The 17808-nt window shown below is 43.6% G+C and overlaps 1 protein-coding gene and 1 long non-coding RNA gene across 7 annotated transcripts in view; one reads left to right on the top strand and one right to left on the bottom strand.

Moving 5' to 3' along the window:
* WNT5B (Wnt family member 5B) overlaps window positions 1-17808 on the top strand; it is a 122660-nt gene that overhangs the window by 83161 nt on the left and 21691 nt on the right. The window contains exon 2 of one of the 6 annotated variants that reach the window (XM_083402300.1): window positions 15025-15132. The exons of the other annotated variants lie outside the window; for them this stretch is intronic. Coding sequence (XP_083258426.1) covers window positions 15046-15132 — 87 coding nt within the window. The 5' untranslated portion in view covers window positions 15025-15045. The remainder of the gene's footprint in view (window positions 1-15024; window positions 15133-17808) is intronic. 6 annotated transcript variants of the gene reach the window in all.
* On the bottom strand, window positions 10136-17547 carry LOC310659300. Its single transcript, XR_014502734.1, has 4 exons — window positions 15443-17547; window positions 11925-12024; window positions 10956-11100; window positions 10136-10236 (listed from the first exon to the last, which is right to left on the bottom strand). It is a non-coding gene; the product is annotated as an uncharacterized lncRNA (long non-coding RNA).

Here is a 17808-nt window from a genome sequence, read left to right on the forward strand (position 1 = left end):
CATGGAGTTCTTTGATAAGTTGTGTCTTGAATACGTATATTCTACCCTCAAAACTCTTTACCGAGAGTTTATTTCATATACCATAAATGTTTTGGGTAGTAATAGCTATACACAATTGCATTTCACACAAATATTGTAATGTTTTTCACCTGCTTGGGAGCTGTTAATCCAGTTTCCTGGAATAACCACTGATATTCCAACCCCCTGGGTAGTTTCCAGATGATAAAGTTGTTTGTTCTTTCCCCTATCCAAATTACATTGATGTTCAAAGGGAATGGGACATTATTTATTGGCAGCTATTTGAAGGAATCAACTTAGTTTAGATTTGAGTAATTCAGGCTGAGTGTATAATGCCTTCACACATACTCTGTTATACTACTTGTGTGGCCATAATGAGGTAATCAGATAGTCACTTCATTTAGGTTCCAAGATAGAAACACATTATTAATATCAATGGAATTAGTCCTAAGCAAGTGGTTTTAGCGTATGGACACCCTTAGAGTTGTAATACTGCCCCTACTTACCTGGAAACAAGTCCCATTAAATCATGTGAGGCTTACCTTTGAGTAGACACACATTAGTCTCACTGTTAAGTGCCTTACAATGTATTTTCAGAACCGTATTTTATTTTATTTATCACTTCACTTCATTGTCCCATTGGGCCTTAGAAAGGACATGGAAATATCCACAGCCAGCATTCATGTATTAATATGTAAAATCAACATTCAGAGACACTTGTGTTGGACTCCTTTCCTGTCTTAAAATCGTTGACTTGTATTTGTCAAAGTAGTTTAAATGGTTATCAGCTACTAGTGATGTGTATGGCTTCATGTGGCCATGCACCATGATCCCTACACAGTTTTGTTCATTTTTCACATATAGTTGTTTTCATATCAATTGAAAACCTAACTAGTGGTGCAACCCAACTGAAGTGAAATACTTTTGTAAACAATTAATCTATGTGGGAGAGTTACGCATGTGATATGCAGTGATCCTATGCATGTTTTCTCAGAAGTAAGTCTTACTGAGTTCAGTGGAGCTTACTCCCTAGTAAATATGCATAGGATTGTAGCCTACATTGAAAGAAAAGGGACACAGGAATACTTAATTTTGGCTGTCTTGTACCTGTAGTGAGTAAGCTGAATTCTTCCTATTGCTGTTTGTCTCTCAAACCATTTTTATTCCTAAAGAAATCTGGGAGAAGGAAGGTATCCTACTTAATGGAATTGAAATTAACTTCCTAGCTGCAGTTAATGTCTGCCAATAGGGCTATTAGCTGCTTGATTTCCAGGGAAATGATGATATTGTGTCTACTGAACTGTACAAAAGTAAACTTTACAGTTTCTAATCTCCCGCCCCCCCATGTCCCCTGTTAACTCCAACTTAACAACAGCTTCAGATGATCCTTAGTATTAAAAAAAATCATTTTAATTGTTTCCCCCCTCCCACCATCCTGTTCCACCCCCCAATCTAAAACATTTATTTATTTAATCACTTCTAGGCAACCTTTTAAGGCACCCTCGTCCCCAGGCATCTTACATAAAATCACCATAAAATACCACATTTCAGTAAAAACACCCATTTAAAACACCAATCTAAAACAATATGCAGACCAGCAGTACACCATTATTGATTAGCTAAAACAGTTTCAGACAATTTCAAGTCATCATTGCCGTAACTCTTTTAAGAAAAGGCAACCTGAAATAAGCAAGTTTTAAAGTCTGCTCTGTTAGAACTGTATTCACATCCCTTGGGAGGGGATTCCACAAACATGGAGCCATACCCAAGCTAAAAAATCTAAATCTCCCACCCCTTGCTTCCCACAAAATGCCCTGGTGGGGATTATTGGGTGGGCTGACTGCTGGGGATGTTGGTGGAAAGAGATAAGAAACTTTCCTCCCATGAACTTGCTTAAGGTAATTTATATTGGGGGTGATTTTTGCTTTGCCAGCAGCTCCCAAGTGTGCCATTGGTCAGAAGAGCGCTTCCCAGAGACACATTGCAGCTGGCATGGGGAGGGAAAGGAAGCGTTCCTTCACATTGGAAGAGTCTTATACTGAGTCAATATTGTCCCTGCTGGCTGGCAGTGACTCTCTAGGGTTTCAGCCAAGGGACAGTCTCAAACCAATTTGGATATGCCATTGATTGAGCTTGGGACCGTTTGCATGCAAAACAGATGCTCTACAGTCCTTCTATCAACATTTTTAAGTTGGTTTATCTTAGGATCCAAGCCCTTGCAAACTAACCATTGAGAAGGACTACATATGTAGTGATCCCTGCTGTATCTCTGCTCCTAACAATCAGACTCATAACCTATCAAACACCAGCCATGCCTCTCTAACTGCTGTCCATGCCTCTCAGAAGGTCAGTGCTTCTGTCTGTGACCTCTCCTGCCACTACTGCTGCAATATTTATGAGGATGATGAATCTCTGCTTGGGACAATTCATCTGAGCCTCTGCTCTACAGTGGATAAATTAATCTGCCAAAATGTCGGCTTATAATTGAGAAGAGTTTACTTAGGCTAATAAGTTCTCTCTCTCTCTCTCTCTCTCTCTCTCTCTATCACACACAAACACACACTCTACACCTCCAACAACTTTTTATAGGATGCATTAAACAGGATTTTAATGTTTTGATATTGCCTTGTGCAGCATGAATTCTGTACCACAAACAAAATAAATAAAAGCGGCAAACTACACAAGAAATTCTAGGTTTTTCTGAGTGGAATGTATTGCACAAAAAGAATTGGCTTACAGAACTTGTGAACTCAGGACCCATATTCCCTTGTAATTTTTTATTTTTTTAAAAGGTAATGTGTGTGACCCTGAGTATGTGCAAAATGATTTCACCTCTGAAACCAGGCACCTTGAAAAATGTTGTTGTTGCTGCTGTTGCCGTTATGTTAGTAGCATTAAACTGTTACAATGATGCATTAATATGTATTCTTCCTGTTGCTGCTTTTGGCTCATTTATGGTGGGAAGGTGGCATACAAATTAAAATAAATAAATGATGGAGGAGTTATATCCCACACTTCTAGTTAAAATATACTGGTCAGCGCAACCTACAACATATACAAGAAGAATGTCATAAAAACAATCTAAAACAATTAGAGAGAGAGAGGATTAGTGATTGAAAAAACTGGGGGAGGGATTCTGCCTCATAAAATAAAAGTCTGCTGGATTAGAAAGGACAAAGTGCACCTGAGCACATGTAAAATGCCTTGGATGAAACATTTTACATATGCTCAGGTGCTCTGTGGACACACACAAATATTGCACCACATAAAACTTGGGAAATGACAATAAAATCTCAGAATAGATTGTTATTGATCAGGCAGATAAGATTCTGGCTTTGCCTAAGAGCCTAGCTTGTACTTGGTGGGTCTGTCTACAATACTGAGTTCTATACAGTACTGTTACTTAGCAGGAGGGTGAATGGCATCTCTACCACAGCAGGAAAGGTGGAGGTGACAAATGGATTAAACTACTGTATCTTCATCCTAGGGAAGTGCAACTTTCCATCCTGACTTGTCTCAATCGTATCTTTGGTTATAAAGAGACATAGTGGCAAAGAGAGATGCACTGTCCCTGTTCCCCTGTCACAATGGAATCTCACCCAAAGGAAAGAGCAGGCTAAGCGATTCTAAGGCAGGATTTTTGTGATACTATAAAATAAATAAATCAGAAGCTCCTGCAATACATGCAGTTCTTTTTTAACTATTAACTCTGCCTTTCTGGAACTGTGCCACCAGTATATTTTCAGCGATTAGATCACGTTCTAAAATTGGCAATGCACTAAAATTTGACAGAATCCTGTCTCCTGCCCTATAAATATCCACTCCAAAGTCATATCTCTCAGGAAAGCTTGAGAGAGAGAGAGAGAGAGAGAGAGAGAGAGAGAGAGAGAGAGAGAGAACCACTTGATGATGATGATGCTATGGAAGCTTGCTGTGCAAACTGGGGTCCTGGTTAGAGCCCAGGGTGAGAGAAGAACAAATAGAAACTCCAGAGAGAAAAGATGCCAAATAGAATTGTCAACAAGCCAGAGTTCTTGGCCAAGAGCAGCTCCTTTAAGTAATAGTCCAGAGACTCTCGAGATACGGTTGACTGTACCTTTACAAAACGCGCAAGCTATATTTTCTGCTGTTTCTACTGTGTATGAAAATATTTTGGAGGGGAAAATATTTCATGGAAACCTGGCTCTTTGACCTTTAGGTGTGGAAAGAGTTTAGCAGATGGATGCCAGCATGGTGTCCAAAAAAATGCCATCGCTGTCTGTAAGCATTTATTTTAGGGAGTGTGGTAGACATGGGTAGAATAACTGACTGTTATGGAAAGGAGGGGGCACCTAACCCGTTCAACCTTACTCTGCAGGCAGGAACATTCCTGATGTCTCAGTATGGATTTGGTGCAGTGTTAGCCCCTTCTCCAAAAGTCTTACTTGGAAACAATATGATGCACCGGATGCATTTCCAGCAAGACATGTTGTCGTTGTATGTTCTTCTCCTGCTCCCTAGTCAACAGGACTGTCACCAGACATCTTGGGGCCCTTAGCACTGTGTTATCAGTGGGGGCCCACACCCAACACACCCCCTCGTTGTGATCATTCTTTCTTCTGCCACTGCAGCATCATGTACCATGCCTGCCAAGCCCCCAAGCAGCCCCAGCTGTAACAAAACATGTCTCTCCCTTATTGGTCTCTACGGCCACAGCAGGCGTTGTAACCTTCCAACAGTTTGACATCACCCCCAAAGACGCACCATTCCGTTGTCTTTCAAGACAGAAGGATGCCAGTCAAATATAAGAAATATACAGCTGTTAAACTTCTACCTGTCATACAGCTGTTGAAGGCATAGAATCTCTATGAAGCTAATCCTGAAAGAGTAGCCATGCTAGTCCTTTGCAACAATGCCAGCTTAGGTGTCTTGTGGCTTTTTGAAGTTTTAAGTGGTTTATCGTGGCATGAGCTTTTGTGTTCTTGAGCTCACTATGGGCCCATCCACACTTCAGTTTGTCCTGTGATTTCAGCTGCTATTTGGCTTGCAAAGGAAAATCTACATATGAACGAGGTTCCACATTTCCCCTGGTTTAATTTCACCATCACCTATCTTTCCCTATACTTTGGATACTTATCATAGTAGCTTCAACCCAGGGCCCACGGCTCTTCCTTTTTTAGTACAAAGTTGTTCTCTCTCCCATTGTACGTGTCAGCCTCTCAAACGTTTTTAAATGGCTCATGCTGAGTTTTGTCACTTTCAGGCCTTTTGACCTTGTCCACCTCACTTAGCTCCCCTGTCTTTTACATGCCTTGTGAGTAAAAGAAAACACAGATAATATTTGCCCACTGTTCATAAAACACTTTTAAGTCAGCGTATGGAAGGCATTATATAAGTGTTAAGTATTTTTATGACGGGTTTATTACAGTCCATCTTCTCTGGCCCCGACATGTCTGAGCCAGGTAACATTGCCAGCGTTTTTTTAGTTGTTTTTGCTTTCTTTTTCTCCTCCTTCTCCTCTTCAACTGATCTTAGGCATCCTGCTTTTCACTCTGTTGCCTTTGCTTTCTGCTTTTCTGGCTGTGCACCCCAGAGACAGCTGTCAGAAAGCTGCTGAAGACCATCAGGTATATCTTGGCATTTCCTGCTGCACAGCCTCTGACCTTAGTGACAGCGATCCCTGCAACAGTGCTAGGCTACAGAAAGCCCGAGAAAGCAATAGAACAAGGCAGTGCTTAGATCACTGGGAAAGGCAGTATGAAAGTGGTACTGCCTGGTGGAAAGGTTGGGGCCTCAGCAGTGGCGGAGGAAGCCTCTCTGGCACTGAGGGGCGGGGTGAACTGCCCTGCAACGCCCACACGGTGCCCGCATGGACTGCACATGCGCGGCACCCATATGGACGGTGCTCGAGCAGCAGCCCGTATGGACACCACATGTGTGCCCTCGGCTGCTCTACAGCTGGGGGAGGGAGGCAGCAGGCCATCTTGTCACCCACCCCCGGGTGGCATCCTGGGCAGACCGCCCCCTGCCCCCCCCAAACACCCCTGGGCCTCAGAGTCTTTCAGGAGAGCAGCTGCTGCATGCTTCAGGTTGCAATCCCTGTTCACAAGGGAGGAGGACACTGCAGAACAAGTGTACATGACTTGTCTCAAGGAATCCTGGTACAGTCATACCTCGGGTTGAAGTAGCTTCAGGTGTATTTTCAGGTTGTGCTCCGCGGCGACCTAGAAGTAACGGAGCACGTTACTTCCAGGTTTCGCCACTTGCGCATGCGCAGTCAAAATGACATCACGCGCATGCGCGGAAGCAGCGTATCGCAACCCGCTGACATGGGTTGTGCTCGCTTCAGGATGCGAATGGGGCTCCGGAACGGATCCCGCTTGCATCCAGAGGTACCACTGTAACTAGATTGTGAAGAGTGCTGGGAATTATAGCTCTGAGGGGCAAGCTACAGTTCCCAGGATTCCATATCCATTTAATGTATGGTGTGCATATAGCCTAAGTAAGCTCTACTGAACTTTGGAAACATGCTTAATATTAGGGAGCAACTGGGACCCGGTTCTCCCCATGGTTTAAAACACATTAATAGGAAATGCACCCATACCAAATAATTTTATTTATTGATTTTGCAAAATTGATATATTGTTCGATTGTAAGAAAACTTCTAAGCAGTTTACAAATATGATCAAATTTGGGCCACAGAACGGTTGGTGGGGTAGCCTCTCCCCTGCCACCAATGCTGTTTCTGAAATTTAAATCTTCCTTGGTAGAGGAAACTGCTCTTTTGTTCCACAGGGGAGGAAATAACAGCTACCATTTCCCAAAGATAGTCAACTGTTTATGTAGGAAAGAGCAAAGCAAGAGAAGCTGGCAGGAAAATTATAGTACTTCACCATAGCTCCCTAGAGTAGTAAATGGGTTATTAAAATCATACCCAGATATGGAGGTGGTAGAATATATTTCTCATATTCTTACTTGATTTTTGAAAGTTAATAATTCTATAGTCTAGGTGGGATATGGACTGTGCTAATCTTCAATCCAAACATGGCTAGAGAAGCCACTACATGGAGCATGATTCTTGGTACAAGCTTTAAAGCATTCTCAATTTAATGGTTTCATGATTTGTCCTTTTACTTGAATTAAAATTACAATCACGCACATTGTGGGAGACAAGTTTAAAAACAGATGACAATGAGGAGGAAAAATGGCAGCTGTTGGAATACCACCACTCAAGTGTTCTCGTCTAGATTACATCTTTTGGGGTGTCCCCCTCCCCTTTATGGGTCTATTCATTTCTTTAGTTGCCTAATAAAACCTTACCTGCAGCAAATCCTTTATCTAAGGTCATAAATGCAATCAGTAAAAGAACTTATCTTGGAGAAGGATCGCTTTCAGATTTTAATTGGGTTACAGCTGTCTGTAACAAACAAAACCCTGGTGCTGGGATCATACTGATGAATCTCTTGTATTCTCTGAGTCCTTTGCTGCTGGCTTCCAAAAGAAATGAGAGTTTGGAATGGAATAGGGGCACAACTGCTCTGACTCGCTATGGTCATTCCTATGTTCCTAAGCTTCTGGCAGCCAATCCTAAACACTTGCGCTGGCATGTCTTCCTGCATTTGTCTTGTAATATCCAGTGCCAAAAAAGTGATTTTGAAAAAATGTTATTAGTCAATCAGATGTTTCTAGTGAAACACAAGGCCATTATTATTTTTGCTGATCCGTGAACCCCTTGTTTAATCTCATATCCTTCAGCCCAACTTCTGTGGAGACCAAGTACTTGCAAGAGGATTTCCATTTCTGCCCTCACCTCTTCCTGCTGTCTCTCCCTACTGTCAAATGTTAAATTGTAAGCTTCTAGTGGGCTGAGACCTTTTTCTCTTTGTGCTACCATGTGAAAACCACTCAACTGTTGTGTATATCAGTGGCACTAAAATGGTACACATCCTTCGTCATCTAGGATTAGAGCAGCAATACCTCTCTGTGCCTTGCGTTTAAACATCAGTAGCTTTTTCCATATTAAATGATAATAAAACATTCAATATTGAATAAGAAACTTTGCACCAACGTTTTCTGTCCAAGACTTCAGTCTTTTTAATTTTTTAAAAGTTACAGTACCACACTGCCAGGAGGTACTGTTGTTCTGTGTTAACATATTTTGAAAAGCTGGATGTGTTATTATTAGTATTAAATTTTTGAATTATATTATTTAATTTTTGAATTGCTGCCTATGAGGCATCGGGAAGTGATTTGCAATATAATGAAAACATATAAAGCATTTGCATTAAGCCACTCATCCAAGGCAAAAAAAGTATTCATCTTTATCTCAGGAAACAGGTGTATAGCTTTTCTTTACATGGCTGTGAAATAGGGTAGGAATCTCATGCCCAGGGGCAGTGGGTGGGGCAAATGCAGTCTTCCATGCCTCCTTATCTGGTCCTTTAGACTCTCTCCAGAGTCCAAACGATATACTTCTCACTGGCCCTACTTTGTGCCTCCTGAGTGATTTTTCTTGGTTGGAATGTGTTCTTGAACTGTGATAATGGCTCTTGCTTGCCTGGATGGAAAATAGAGAGGAGTATGGAATCCTCTAAGGGACATGGGTGGCGCTGTGGGTTAAACCACAGAGCCTAGGGCTTGCTGATCAGAAGGTCAGCAGTTCGAATCCCCGTGACGGGGTGAGCTCCCATTGCTCGATCCCTGCTCCTGCCAACCTAGCAGTTCGAAAGCACGTCAAAGTGCAAATAGATAAATAGGTACCGCTCCGGCGGGAAGGTAAACGGCATTTCCGTGCGCTGCTCTGGTGCGCCAGAAGCAGCTTAGTCCTGCTGGCCACATGAGCTGTACGCCGGCTCCCTCGGCCAATAAAGCAAGATGAGCACCGCAACCCCAGAGTCGGTAACGACTGGACCTAATGGTCAGGGGTCCCTTTACCTTTTATGGAATCCTCTAGCTACAAAGATAAGAGAATCACATCCATTGCTCTGAACACTTTTGCTTCTGATCCCACCCACCACTGCCATGCGTTCCCCAGGTTTCTCATGAGCAAATGTGGCCCTAAAGGTAAAGGTAAAGGGACTCCTGACCGTTAAGTCCAGTCGTGAACGACTCTGGGGTTGTGGTGCTCATCTCGTTTTACTGGCCGAGGGAGCCGACGTTTGTTTGCAGACAGCTTCCGGTTCATGTGGCCAGCATGACTAAGCAGCTTCTGGCGAACCAGAGCAGCGCACGGAAACGCCATTTACCTTCCTGCTGGAGCGGTACCTATTTATCTACTTGCACTTTGACGTGCTTTCGAACTGCTAGGTTGGCAGGAGCAGGGATCGAGCAACGGGAGCTCACCCCATCATGGGGATTTGAACCGCCGACCTTCTGATCGGCAAGCCGTAGGCTCTGTGTTTTTTAGACCACAACGCCACCCTTGTCTACATGTGGCCCTGCCTTGAGCTAAAAAGGGTTCCCCACACCTCATGTAAGACACATTTCCTTCAGCTGGAGAATTAACTCTCAAGAGTCTGATGAACCAGACAATAGCCTGTTTCCAACCCAGACCTGAAATGTTGCTCCATTGCTCCAGATAGCAACCCCAGCTTTTAAGAAACCCTTTACATTTCTTCTGGCCACTCTCCAGTTCAGACAAAAACCACTTTCATATGGTGGCTATTTGAGTGCAGCAGGAAACAAAGAGAAGTCCCCAGAATGAGCCAATGTGTAGACCAGGGGTCAGCAACCTTTTTCAGCCGTGGGCTGTTCCACTGTCCCTCAGACCATGTGGTGGGCTGGACTATTTTTGGGGGGGCGGGAATGAACGAATTCCTATGCCCCACAAATAACCCAGAGATGCATATTTTTTTTAAAAAGCACACATTCTGCTCATGTAAAAACACCAGGCAGGCCCCACAAATAACTAGGAGATGCATTTTAAAAGCACACATTCTACTCATGTAAAAACATGCTGATTCCCAGACCGTCTGTGGGCCGGATTTAGAAGGCGATTGGGCCACATCCAACCTACGGACCTTAGGTTGCCTACCCCTGGTGTAGACCCAGAAACCTTCCACTCATGGAAGAAAAGATTAAGAGGAGAGGTTTCCCTGCTAGGTGCAGCATGCGAGGAACTCTTGTTTGCAACCTGTCATGAAAGCGCTTTTCAGTTTATTGCTCCATCCATGTTATCCTTGGTATCAGTGCTGAATTCTTCACTGATGTCACAGAAGGGCAGGGCACATAATCTGTCTCCTTTGGAGGGAGAAGATAAGAGGGAACACAATCAGACTTTGGATAAAAGGAACTTGTAATGAAAGGCTTGTGAAAATAGAATAGAATAAAATAGTAGCTTCAGGGCAAATAGCTGCTTGGGTTTGTGTTTGCATTTGCATATGTGCATGAATGTTGTGATTTAGGGTTATGATTAGAGTAGACCCACTGAAATAAATGAGATGACTAAAGTGGCATTGATTTCACTGGGTGCATGACAAGGGGCCCTGCGGGATCTGATTTCATTCCGTAGGGCCTGTAAGACAGAGTTGTTCTGCCTGGCCTTTGGCTTAGAATCAGTTTGATTCCCTCCCCCTCTTTCTTTTTCCTTTCTCCTCCTGTGAAGAGGCTGCATCCTAATGTTTTAATGTTGTATTTTAATCTTGCTTTTTAAATTGTATTTTAATCAACTTGTTTTTATTATTGGTTGTTAGCCGCCCTGAGCCCGGTCTTGGCTGGGGAGGGTGGGGTATAAATAAAATGATGTTGTTGTTGTTGTTGTTGTTGTTGTTAAAAGGGCTGTGTACACAAGACATTTTATTCTCAAAACAATGAAGACTGAGTACTAGGGGTTTTTTCCCCTGTAGTCCACACACAATCTAGATCTACAGTAGTGCATTTTTTTGCCTCTGAAGAGTCCTTCTTGAAAAACGTGTTTTATGTGCAAAATAAAATCTCATTGCAAATTGATTCTACATTACCTGGAATATGTCCACTTGAAAACTGATAAAAACAGATGCAGGTGGTCTCAGCAATGGGGGGGGGGGGCAGGTGGTATCCACATCTTTCCAGGCTAGACCTGTACCAAGATTGCAATCACCACTTCCTTCTTAACTAGGATGGGGGCTGAGAAAAAATGGCATGGGAAACCTAATCAGGGGGAGGGTTTTCAAACCTGTATCAAGTAACCACACCCACCCTTGTGGACTGCAGGATCTAGAATCATTCTAGATTGAAACCAACATGTTGAGGATGAGTGTGAACAATTTTAGACTGAAAAATACCACATTCTTGTGCTACAAACAGAGTGAACACAGCCTAAGTCTGGATCCAACCCATAGCCTTTTTTACATCTTCCCAGATGAAAGAAAGTTTGGGAGCCCTATATGTTGGCAGTGATTGGTGGTGGTGTCGCTCACTTTAGCCTCCAGTTCCTCCTCTGAAAAAACAGGGGTTTAAGTGAGTCCAGTGGTGGTGGTGTTTAAAGACAAATCATTAAAATATTTCAGACTGGACTGAGACAACTGCACTCTCCGATTTCTATGGCTTTGCTCTGAGCTCTCTCTTTTATTAACTCTCAAAGGTTCAGTCACATAAATACCACGTGAAGAGGCTTAATCAAATACAGTGGTACCTCAGGTTAAGAACTTAATTCATTCTGGAAGTCCGTTCTTAACCTGAAACTGTTCTTAAACTGAGGTACCACTTTAGCTAATGGGGCCTCCCGCTGGCGCTGGCACACGATTTCTGTTCTCATCCTGAAGCAAAGTTCTTAACCTGAGGTACTATTTCTGGGTTAGCTGAGTCTGTAACCTGAAGCATCTGTAACCTGAAGCGTCTGTAACCCAAGGTACCACTGTACTGTACTTCAGTCTTAGGTTCTCAGCCAGAAATAACCACAAGAGAATTGGTGCACCATGAGAGGAATTCCTGTTTGCACTCTGTTGTACCATCGTCCTATGGTTTATTGCTCCCTCCATGTTGTCATTGGTTTCAGTCCCTGAATTCTTCACTGTTGTCAAAGATGGGCAGGGCACATCATCTGTCTCCCTTGGGCAAAGAAGATAGAGGGAATACAATCAGACTTTGGACAAAGGGAACTAGTGAAGAAACACTTGTAGCATGATTCAAAAATTCAAACAGCAGCCTCAAGGCAAATAGCAACTTTGGTGTGTGTACATTTGCATATGTACATGTGATTGTCAGTGGTGAAAATGGCAAAGGGAGGAATTAAAACCATCCCCTCATGCCATGAACCCAATCCTGATTGGGGTCCTCTGTGAGTATTGCAAGTTAAAAGAATACTCTGAGTCACAAAATTAAACAAAATGTGACTAACATGACATCTAGTTCATTCCAAAGAAGTTAGTTATACTGGAGTCTTTGGAGAGATTCAGTCCAATGCGTGCTTTTCCCGAGGCAAACTCCAGTTAATGAAGTAAGTGAAGATCCAAAGGTTCAGGCTGTAAGGCTACTTTGGAAGTAAGCACCATTGGACACAAGACTTTCTTCTGAGGAAACCTACACAAGAGAGGGCATTCTAAGACAGGGGTAGTCAATGTGGTGCCCTCCAGGGTCTACAACTCCCATATACCTTGGCCATTGGCCATGCTGGCTGGGTGTGATGGAAGTTGTAGTCCACAACATCTGAAGGCAGCTTGTTCTACTTCTGAACATTAACTAATTTATTGATAGGTCTCTTTAAAGCAGGCTTCCTCAACCTCGGCCTTCCAGATGTTTTGAGACTACAGTTCCTATCATCCCTGACCACTGGTCCTGCTAGCTAGGGATCATGGGAGTTGTAATCCAAAAACATCTGGAGGGCTGAGGTTGAGGGAGCCTGCTTTAAGGTTATGAGAGGATGAATGGAGGCTTCTTTGTTTGTGGCAGGTGGCAGGCTCAAGGCTGGGACAGGAGTTCTGGGTGACCTGATGACCTCCAAGAGATTGTTCTAAGTGTAGAACCAAGGCCTTTATTTAGACTGGAACCCTTGTATAGGTGCCATCAAGATTTGCCAGGATTGTTATAAGGTGAAGCAAGGCAAGGTTAAGTCATCACCTGCAGGGAAAGAACAGCTAAATAATGTCACTTACTATTGACAGAACTGTAACCTGACTATTTACATATTTATTCATCTATGTCTTGCTGACTCCATTGAGGCAGGCACAAAAGAAAATGTGCATAGGATTGCTGCAAGGATTGTAGCCCCATATCAAGGGCTCCTTAACTGTCTCGTAAGGAACTTGTGGGTGCTCAGCACCTCATATTTTCCCCTTTCAAAACTTTATCGTTCAAACTATGAACTGGAGCTCAAGGTACATCATTTAGGCTCAAAGTCCTCAGTGTTGAAGGGTCCCTGCTCCTGAACAAGATGTTTACAGTTTTGCAGATCTCCCAAACACTTTCTTGTGGTCCAAGAAGGCTCACTTGTGTCCAGCATCCAGAAACCAGATTCTAACCCAATGTGCCTCTGAATGAACACATGCATGCAGATGCCTATACCTGGGACCGGCTGGCAATGCTTTTCAGTGACGTTGCGCCATCTCTGTGCCGATTCGGCATTTATTATGGAAAAACCATCCATCTGCACGCAACTTCCTTCCTCTCTAGACAGGCAGGCAGAATTTTCCATTCTACCCATCACTTCTTTTTAAGAAAAGAAGAAATCTTAACAGAAATACACCGTTCCCCTCCTCCAGCACACATATGTAACAAACAAGGTTGGAGAGCTGGAAGAGGTACGGTATATAAGATGGGGATAATGTAGCCCTGTTTTTGTCAGATGCAGATCCTGCTGTGCCTAGATAGTGTGCTTTGCTTTCCTTCAGAGAGCCAATCATACAAGGCATTTTTTGTCCCACGGCTCATTCTGGGGCTGGCAGGTCTCACATCTGCCTGCCAGGTGTAACAGGCCATCAGGAACAGCAGGTACATCACATATGAGGCAGTGCAGCAAGCACAGCTTTGGTGCAAACAAACGCAGCAGCTTTGCTGTAGCAGCTTATAGGAATCTGAAAATAAAAATGCTTCAGCGGCCCCTGAACTCTTGAGCTTTGGTGATTGATGATCGCTGCTGGTGTTTACGAGGATATCTATGAAACGTAGTTGCTTGCATACCTTGGATCGTAAACCGATCGGTTGCAGACCAAGAATCCTAGAGAGGGAAGGTGGGCGGGGGAGAAAGAAGGGAACCTTTTGGGACCCAAATTATTGCAACAGAACTTTGGCCCCAGGGCTGAGCTACATCTGTGACATCTTTCTGGAGGAACCTGGTGTGTAGAGACCATATATATGTATGTATGTATGTGTGTGTGATGATGACCCAGCCTATAATCAGCATGATGGAGCAGGGATACTATTTAAGATGAACAGGAGGAACCACTGATCTCATTCCTGGGAACCAAAAGACTGCTCCTAAACACCAAGGTCAAACTACACTTAAAAACTTAATAGCAGCCTCACATGTGTATATGTGCCAGTGTGTTTGCATGCAGTTTAGATCTGCACTGCTGTGCTGGGGAAAGGGGAAATTAACCCTTTCCACTTAGTGTTGTTTCCCAATTGGAATCCCTTTCCCACAGCTATGACTTGCTCCGTGGAGCGAAATATACAGGTCTCAATACGATATGTGTGTGCATTGCCCTGCAGGGAAAATATCGGCTTCATGAGCTTTAAAGAGGAAAAGGACACAGTGAAAAGGTTGCAAAAACCTGGTCCTGATTAAAATTAAGAGCAGTGTGGTGTTAGAATTAGTGGTTAGAATCCTCGGCAAACTGAAGCGCATTGGGTGACCTTGGCCAGTCGCTGCCTCTCAGCTTAACCTACCTCAACAGGGTTGTTGTGAGGATTAAAGGAGGAGGGGAGGACCATGCCCACTACCTTGAGCTCCTTGGAAGAAAGGTGGGATATAACTGAAATAAACAAATAAAATTCATCTCCTGTGATTGCTAGTAATACTGGAGAGCTGTGACCCTTATTTGCCCTTGGTCAGACAATGTGATTTGTCTGATTTGTAGGCATCATCTTCAGCCCATTCACCTCTCTTTTCAGAAATTAAGGACTAGAGTAGCCATGGGTCCTACTTTACAGAAGACAGTCTTTTATTTCAAGGTGTCCTCTATTCAAGCAGTGTGGAATTGGATCTACCTATACTTCAAGGTAGCTGTAGCCAAGACAGATGTCATATATCCTTCAGCAATGTCTTTGCAGCACAGCGTTTTCACAGTTTAAACAAGGAAAGAGTTGCCTTTGGGGGTTTAATTTGAAATGAGGTTTACTTGTGTCAGGTTTTGGGAAATTTTTCTATGCCTGCATTTCCCCTGGAACTTGTGCATGAGGCTTGGGGAGGTTCAGGCTTTCGGGGTCTTTTTTTACTAGAACCCTGAAATCCACATGGATGTTTGATCTATAGACTCATTCCCAAAGCAAGAACATAAACAACAACAATAAAAAAAATACTGTGGCTCACCTGTAAAATATCAGTTTCAGCAAATAGTCCTTTTCAAACTGGTGTTTCATCTGATGGCTCATTCCCAAAGTAAGTCATCACTTGATTCCACAGTCATCATTCATAACTATGAGCCAACAATAAGACTCAGCAGCAGCACCCGTTTTCTATGCTGCAGATGAGCTGTGAAGATGAGGGTGCCTTTGAGCATGTGCAAAGTGCAATGCCACCCAAGAACCACAATTTGTGCCCATGTGTGTAAGATGGGGCAGCTTCCGGATTCTCAGGCAAACTTGAGCCCCAAAACCCCTCATTGTAGAAATGAAGCACAGGATCTGTACCAGTTTTAGAGACTGGAAGGGAGTATTAGGAAGTGATGCAACAGAATCTCTGGCCACGGCTTGCCTGTGGGTTTGAGGATCTGATGTTTGGACAAGAGGAGAGCCTTTGAAGTTTTGCCTGAAGTTCCCTGAGCCGGCTCTCTCCCCCTCCATAAAGCCATTAGGCTCTGGTGGTGCCAGCCCTATCTCTTGCTCCATCTTGGCTGCTTTCCCCCACCCTCACTTACATACACAAACCTCCTGCCCTAGGGGTTGGAAGGAGGGGCAGGACCCTGAGCGAGCGGGGTTATTACAGGGAGTCCTTTTGAAGAGGAGGTTTATTTTCGGGAGGAATTGCGGGGGAGCTGTTAGTCCCCTGCCATAGAGGCCAGGTCATTTCCGGGAAGGCTCTGCATGACAAAGGAAGGAGGTTTCACTCCCTTTGATCTGCCTTCGCCGGACCATGCGCTGCACACCTGCTAGCGAGCCGCCACCATGCTCTCTGGAAGGGGAGCCGAAGTGCCTCTGGGGCGCCCCCTGATGGGCTAATACCAAATGGCTTGGAGCCATCCCTTGGGGCTCAGTTAAGCCCCACCCCGCAACGATACTCCATCATTGTCTTCATCGGCTGCCTCTTTATAATGTGTGAAGCCCTCTCATTCCTAATCAGACTATCTAACCGGGTTTTATCAGTTCTCTCTCTCTGACAGTGCATTTCCCAAACCCTGCTAATAACTAGAGATACCTGGGATTGACCCTGCATGCATTTGGCTGCAACCCCTCCTCTTCCAATATTCACACAGTGCATTCAGAAGTTAAGTCCCATTGAGTTTAATGGGATAGTTTAATGGGAGTTTAATGGTAGGTAAGCATAGGATTGCAGCCACATCTGAGGTAGGAAAAGAAGGGTTTGCCCCCTCTTCCCTACTCCTTCAGTGTGCTACTCTGAGCAATTGGTGTGCTTGTATTATCTCCCACAATCAGAAAGTGCACCAGTGAGCATATTTGTTGTCTTACAAGGAAGGGATGGGAAGCCTGTGACCCTTCGGATCAGCCTTGCCCAACCTGGTGCCATTCAGATGTCTTGAACTGCAAATCCCATCAGCCTCAGCCAGTATGGCTAACTGTCAGGGATGATGAGAATTGTAGTCAGACAACATTAGGCGGTCCCAAGGTTTTATATGCCTGATTTCAGGGCTAGTTATGGGTCTGGTGCACTTTAAAGGTCTATGTAAATTTCCTGCTATGGCAACAGCCCTAAAGGGCTGTAGGATCCAGTAAAGAGTTCCCATTCAAAGCTCAGTATGGACACAATCATGCACCCTCCCTAAACTAAGTATGAATTCCAGTGTTGAAAGTGACATGGCTATTGAGTGCCCCATATCCATGTCTCTGCTAGTGGAGCTGAGCTCTTTTGATGAGTTACAGCCAAATTAGTGGATTGCCCTAATTTGGGTTTGAGCTGACTTAAAATGTCACAAATGATCCTGCAAAACCTGCTTCCCCCCACCCCCCCCATGCAGCTTCCATAAGAGTAGTCATGCTAAAATAGTGAAGTATTGTGGCATCTTAAAAACGAGCATTTATTGTGGCTGAAGCTTTTGTGGGCTAGAGTCCACTTCACCAAATGCATGCTAAAGTGAACTCTAGGCTACAAAAGTTTACACTATAATAAATTTGTTAATTTTTAAGGTGCCACAAATCTTCAGGTACTTCTGAAGAGATGTGATGATTTACAAAACACAGTTTTCTAAATGAGTCATTTTCCACAATAGTCAGAAAGCCCATTTTTAAATATAATCTATCTATCTGCAGAATTTGTGTTACTCTTGACACAATAAATCCGTTAATATTTAAGGTGCCCTAAGCCCCTTTGTTTTGTTTTTACAAATCTTCAGATACTCCTGAAAGGGCAGAAATGATTTACAAAACTTTCAAACACAACTCTCAAAGTGGATGATTTGCCAAGATAGTCAGAAGGCATGTGCTGTTGTTTTTAAATATATGCAGAAATTGTGTTACTCTTGACACAAAGGGTAAGAGATAACAGGAGCAGTAACACAATCT

This window comes from Podarcis tiliguerta (genome assembly GCF_965153285.1).
Source record: "Podarcis tiliguerta genome assembly, chromosome: 10".
Lineage (NCBI taxonomy): Eukaryota > Metazoa > Chordata > Lepidosauria > Squamata > Lacertidae > Podarcis > Podarcis tiliguerta.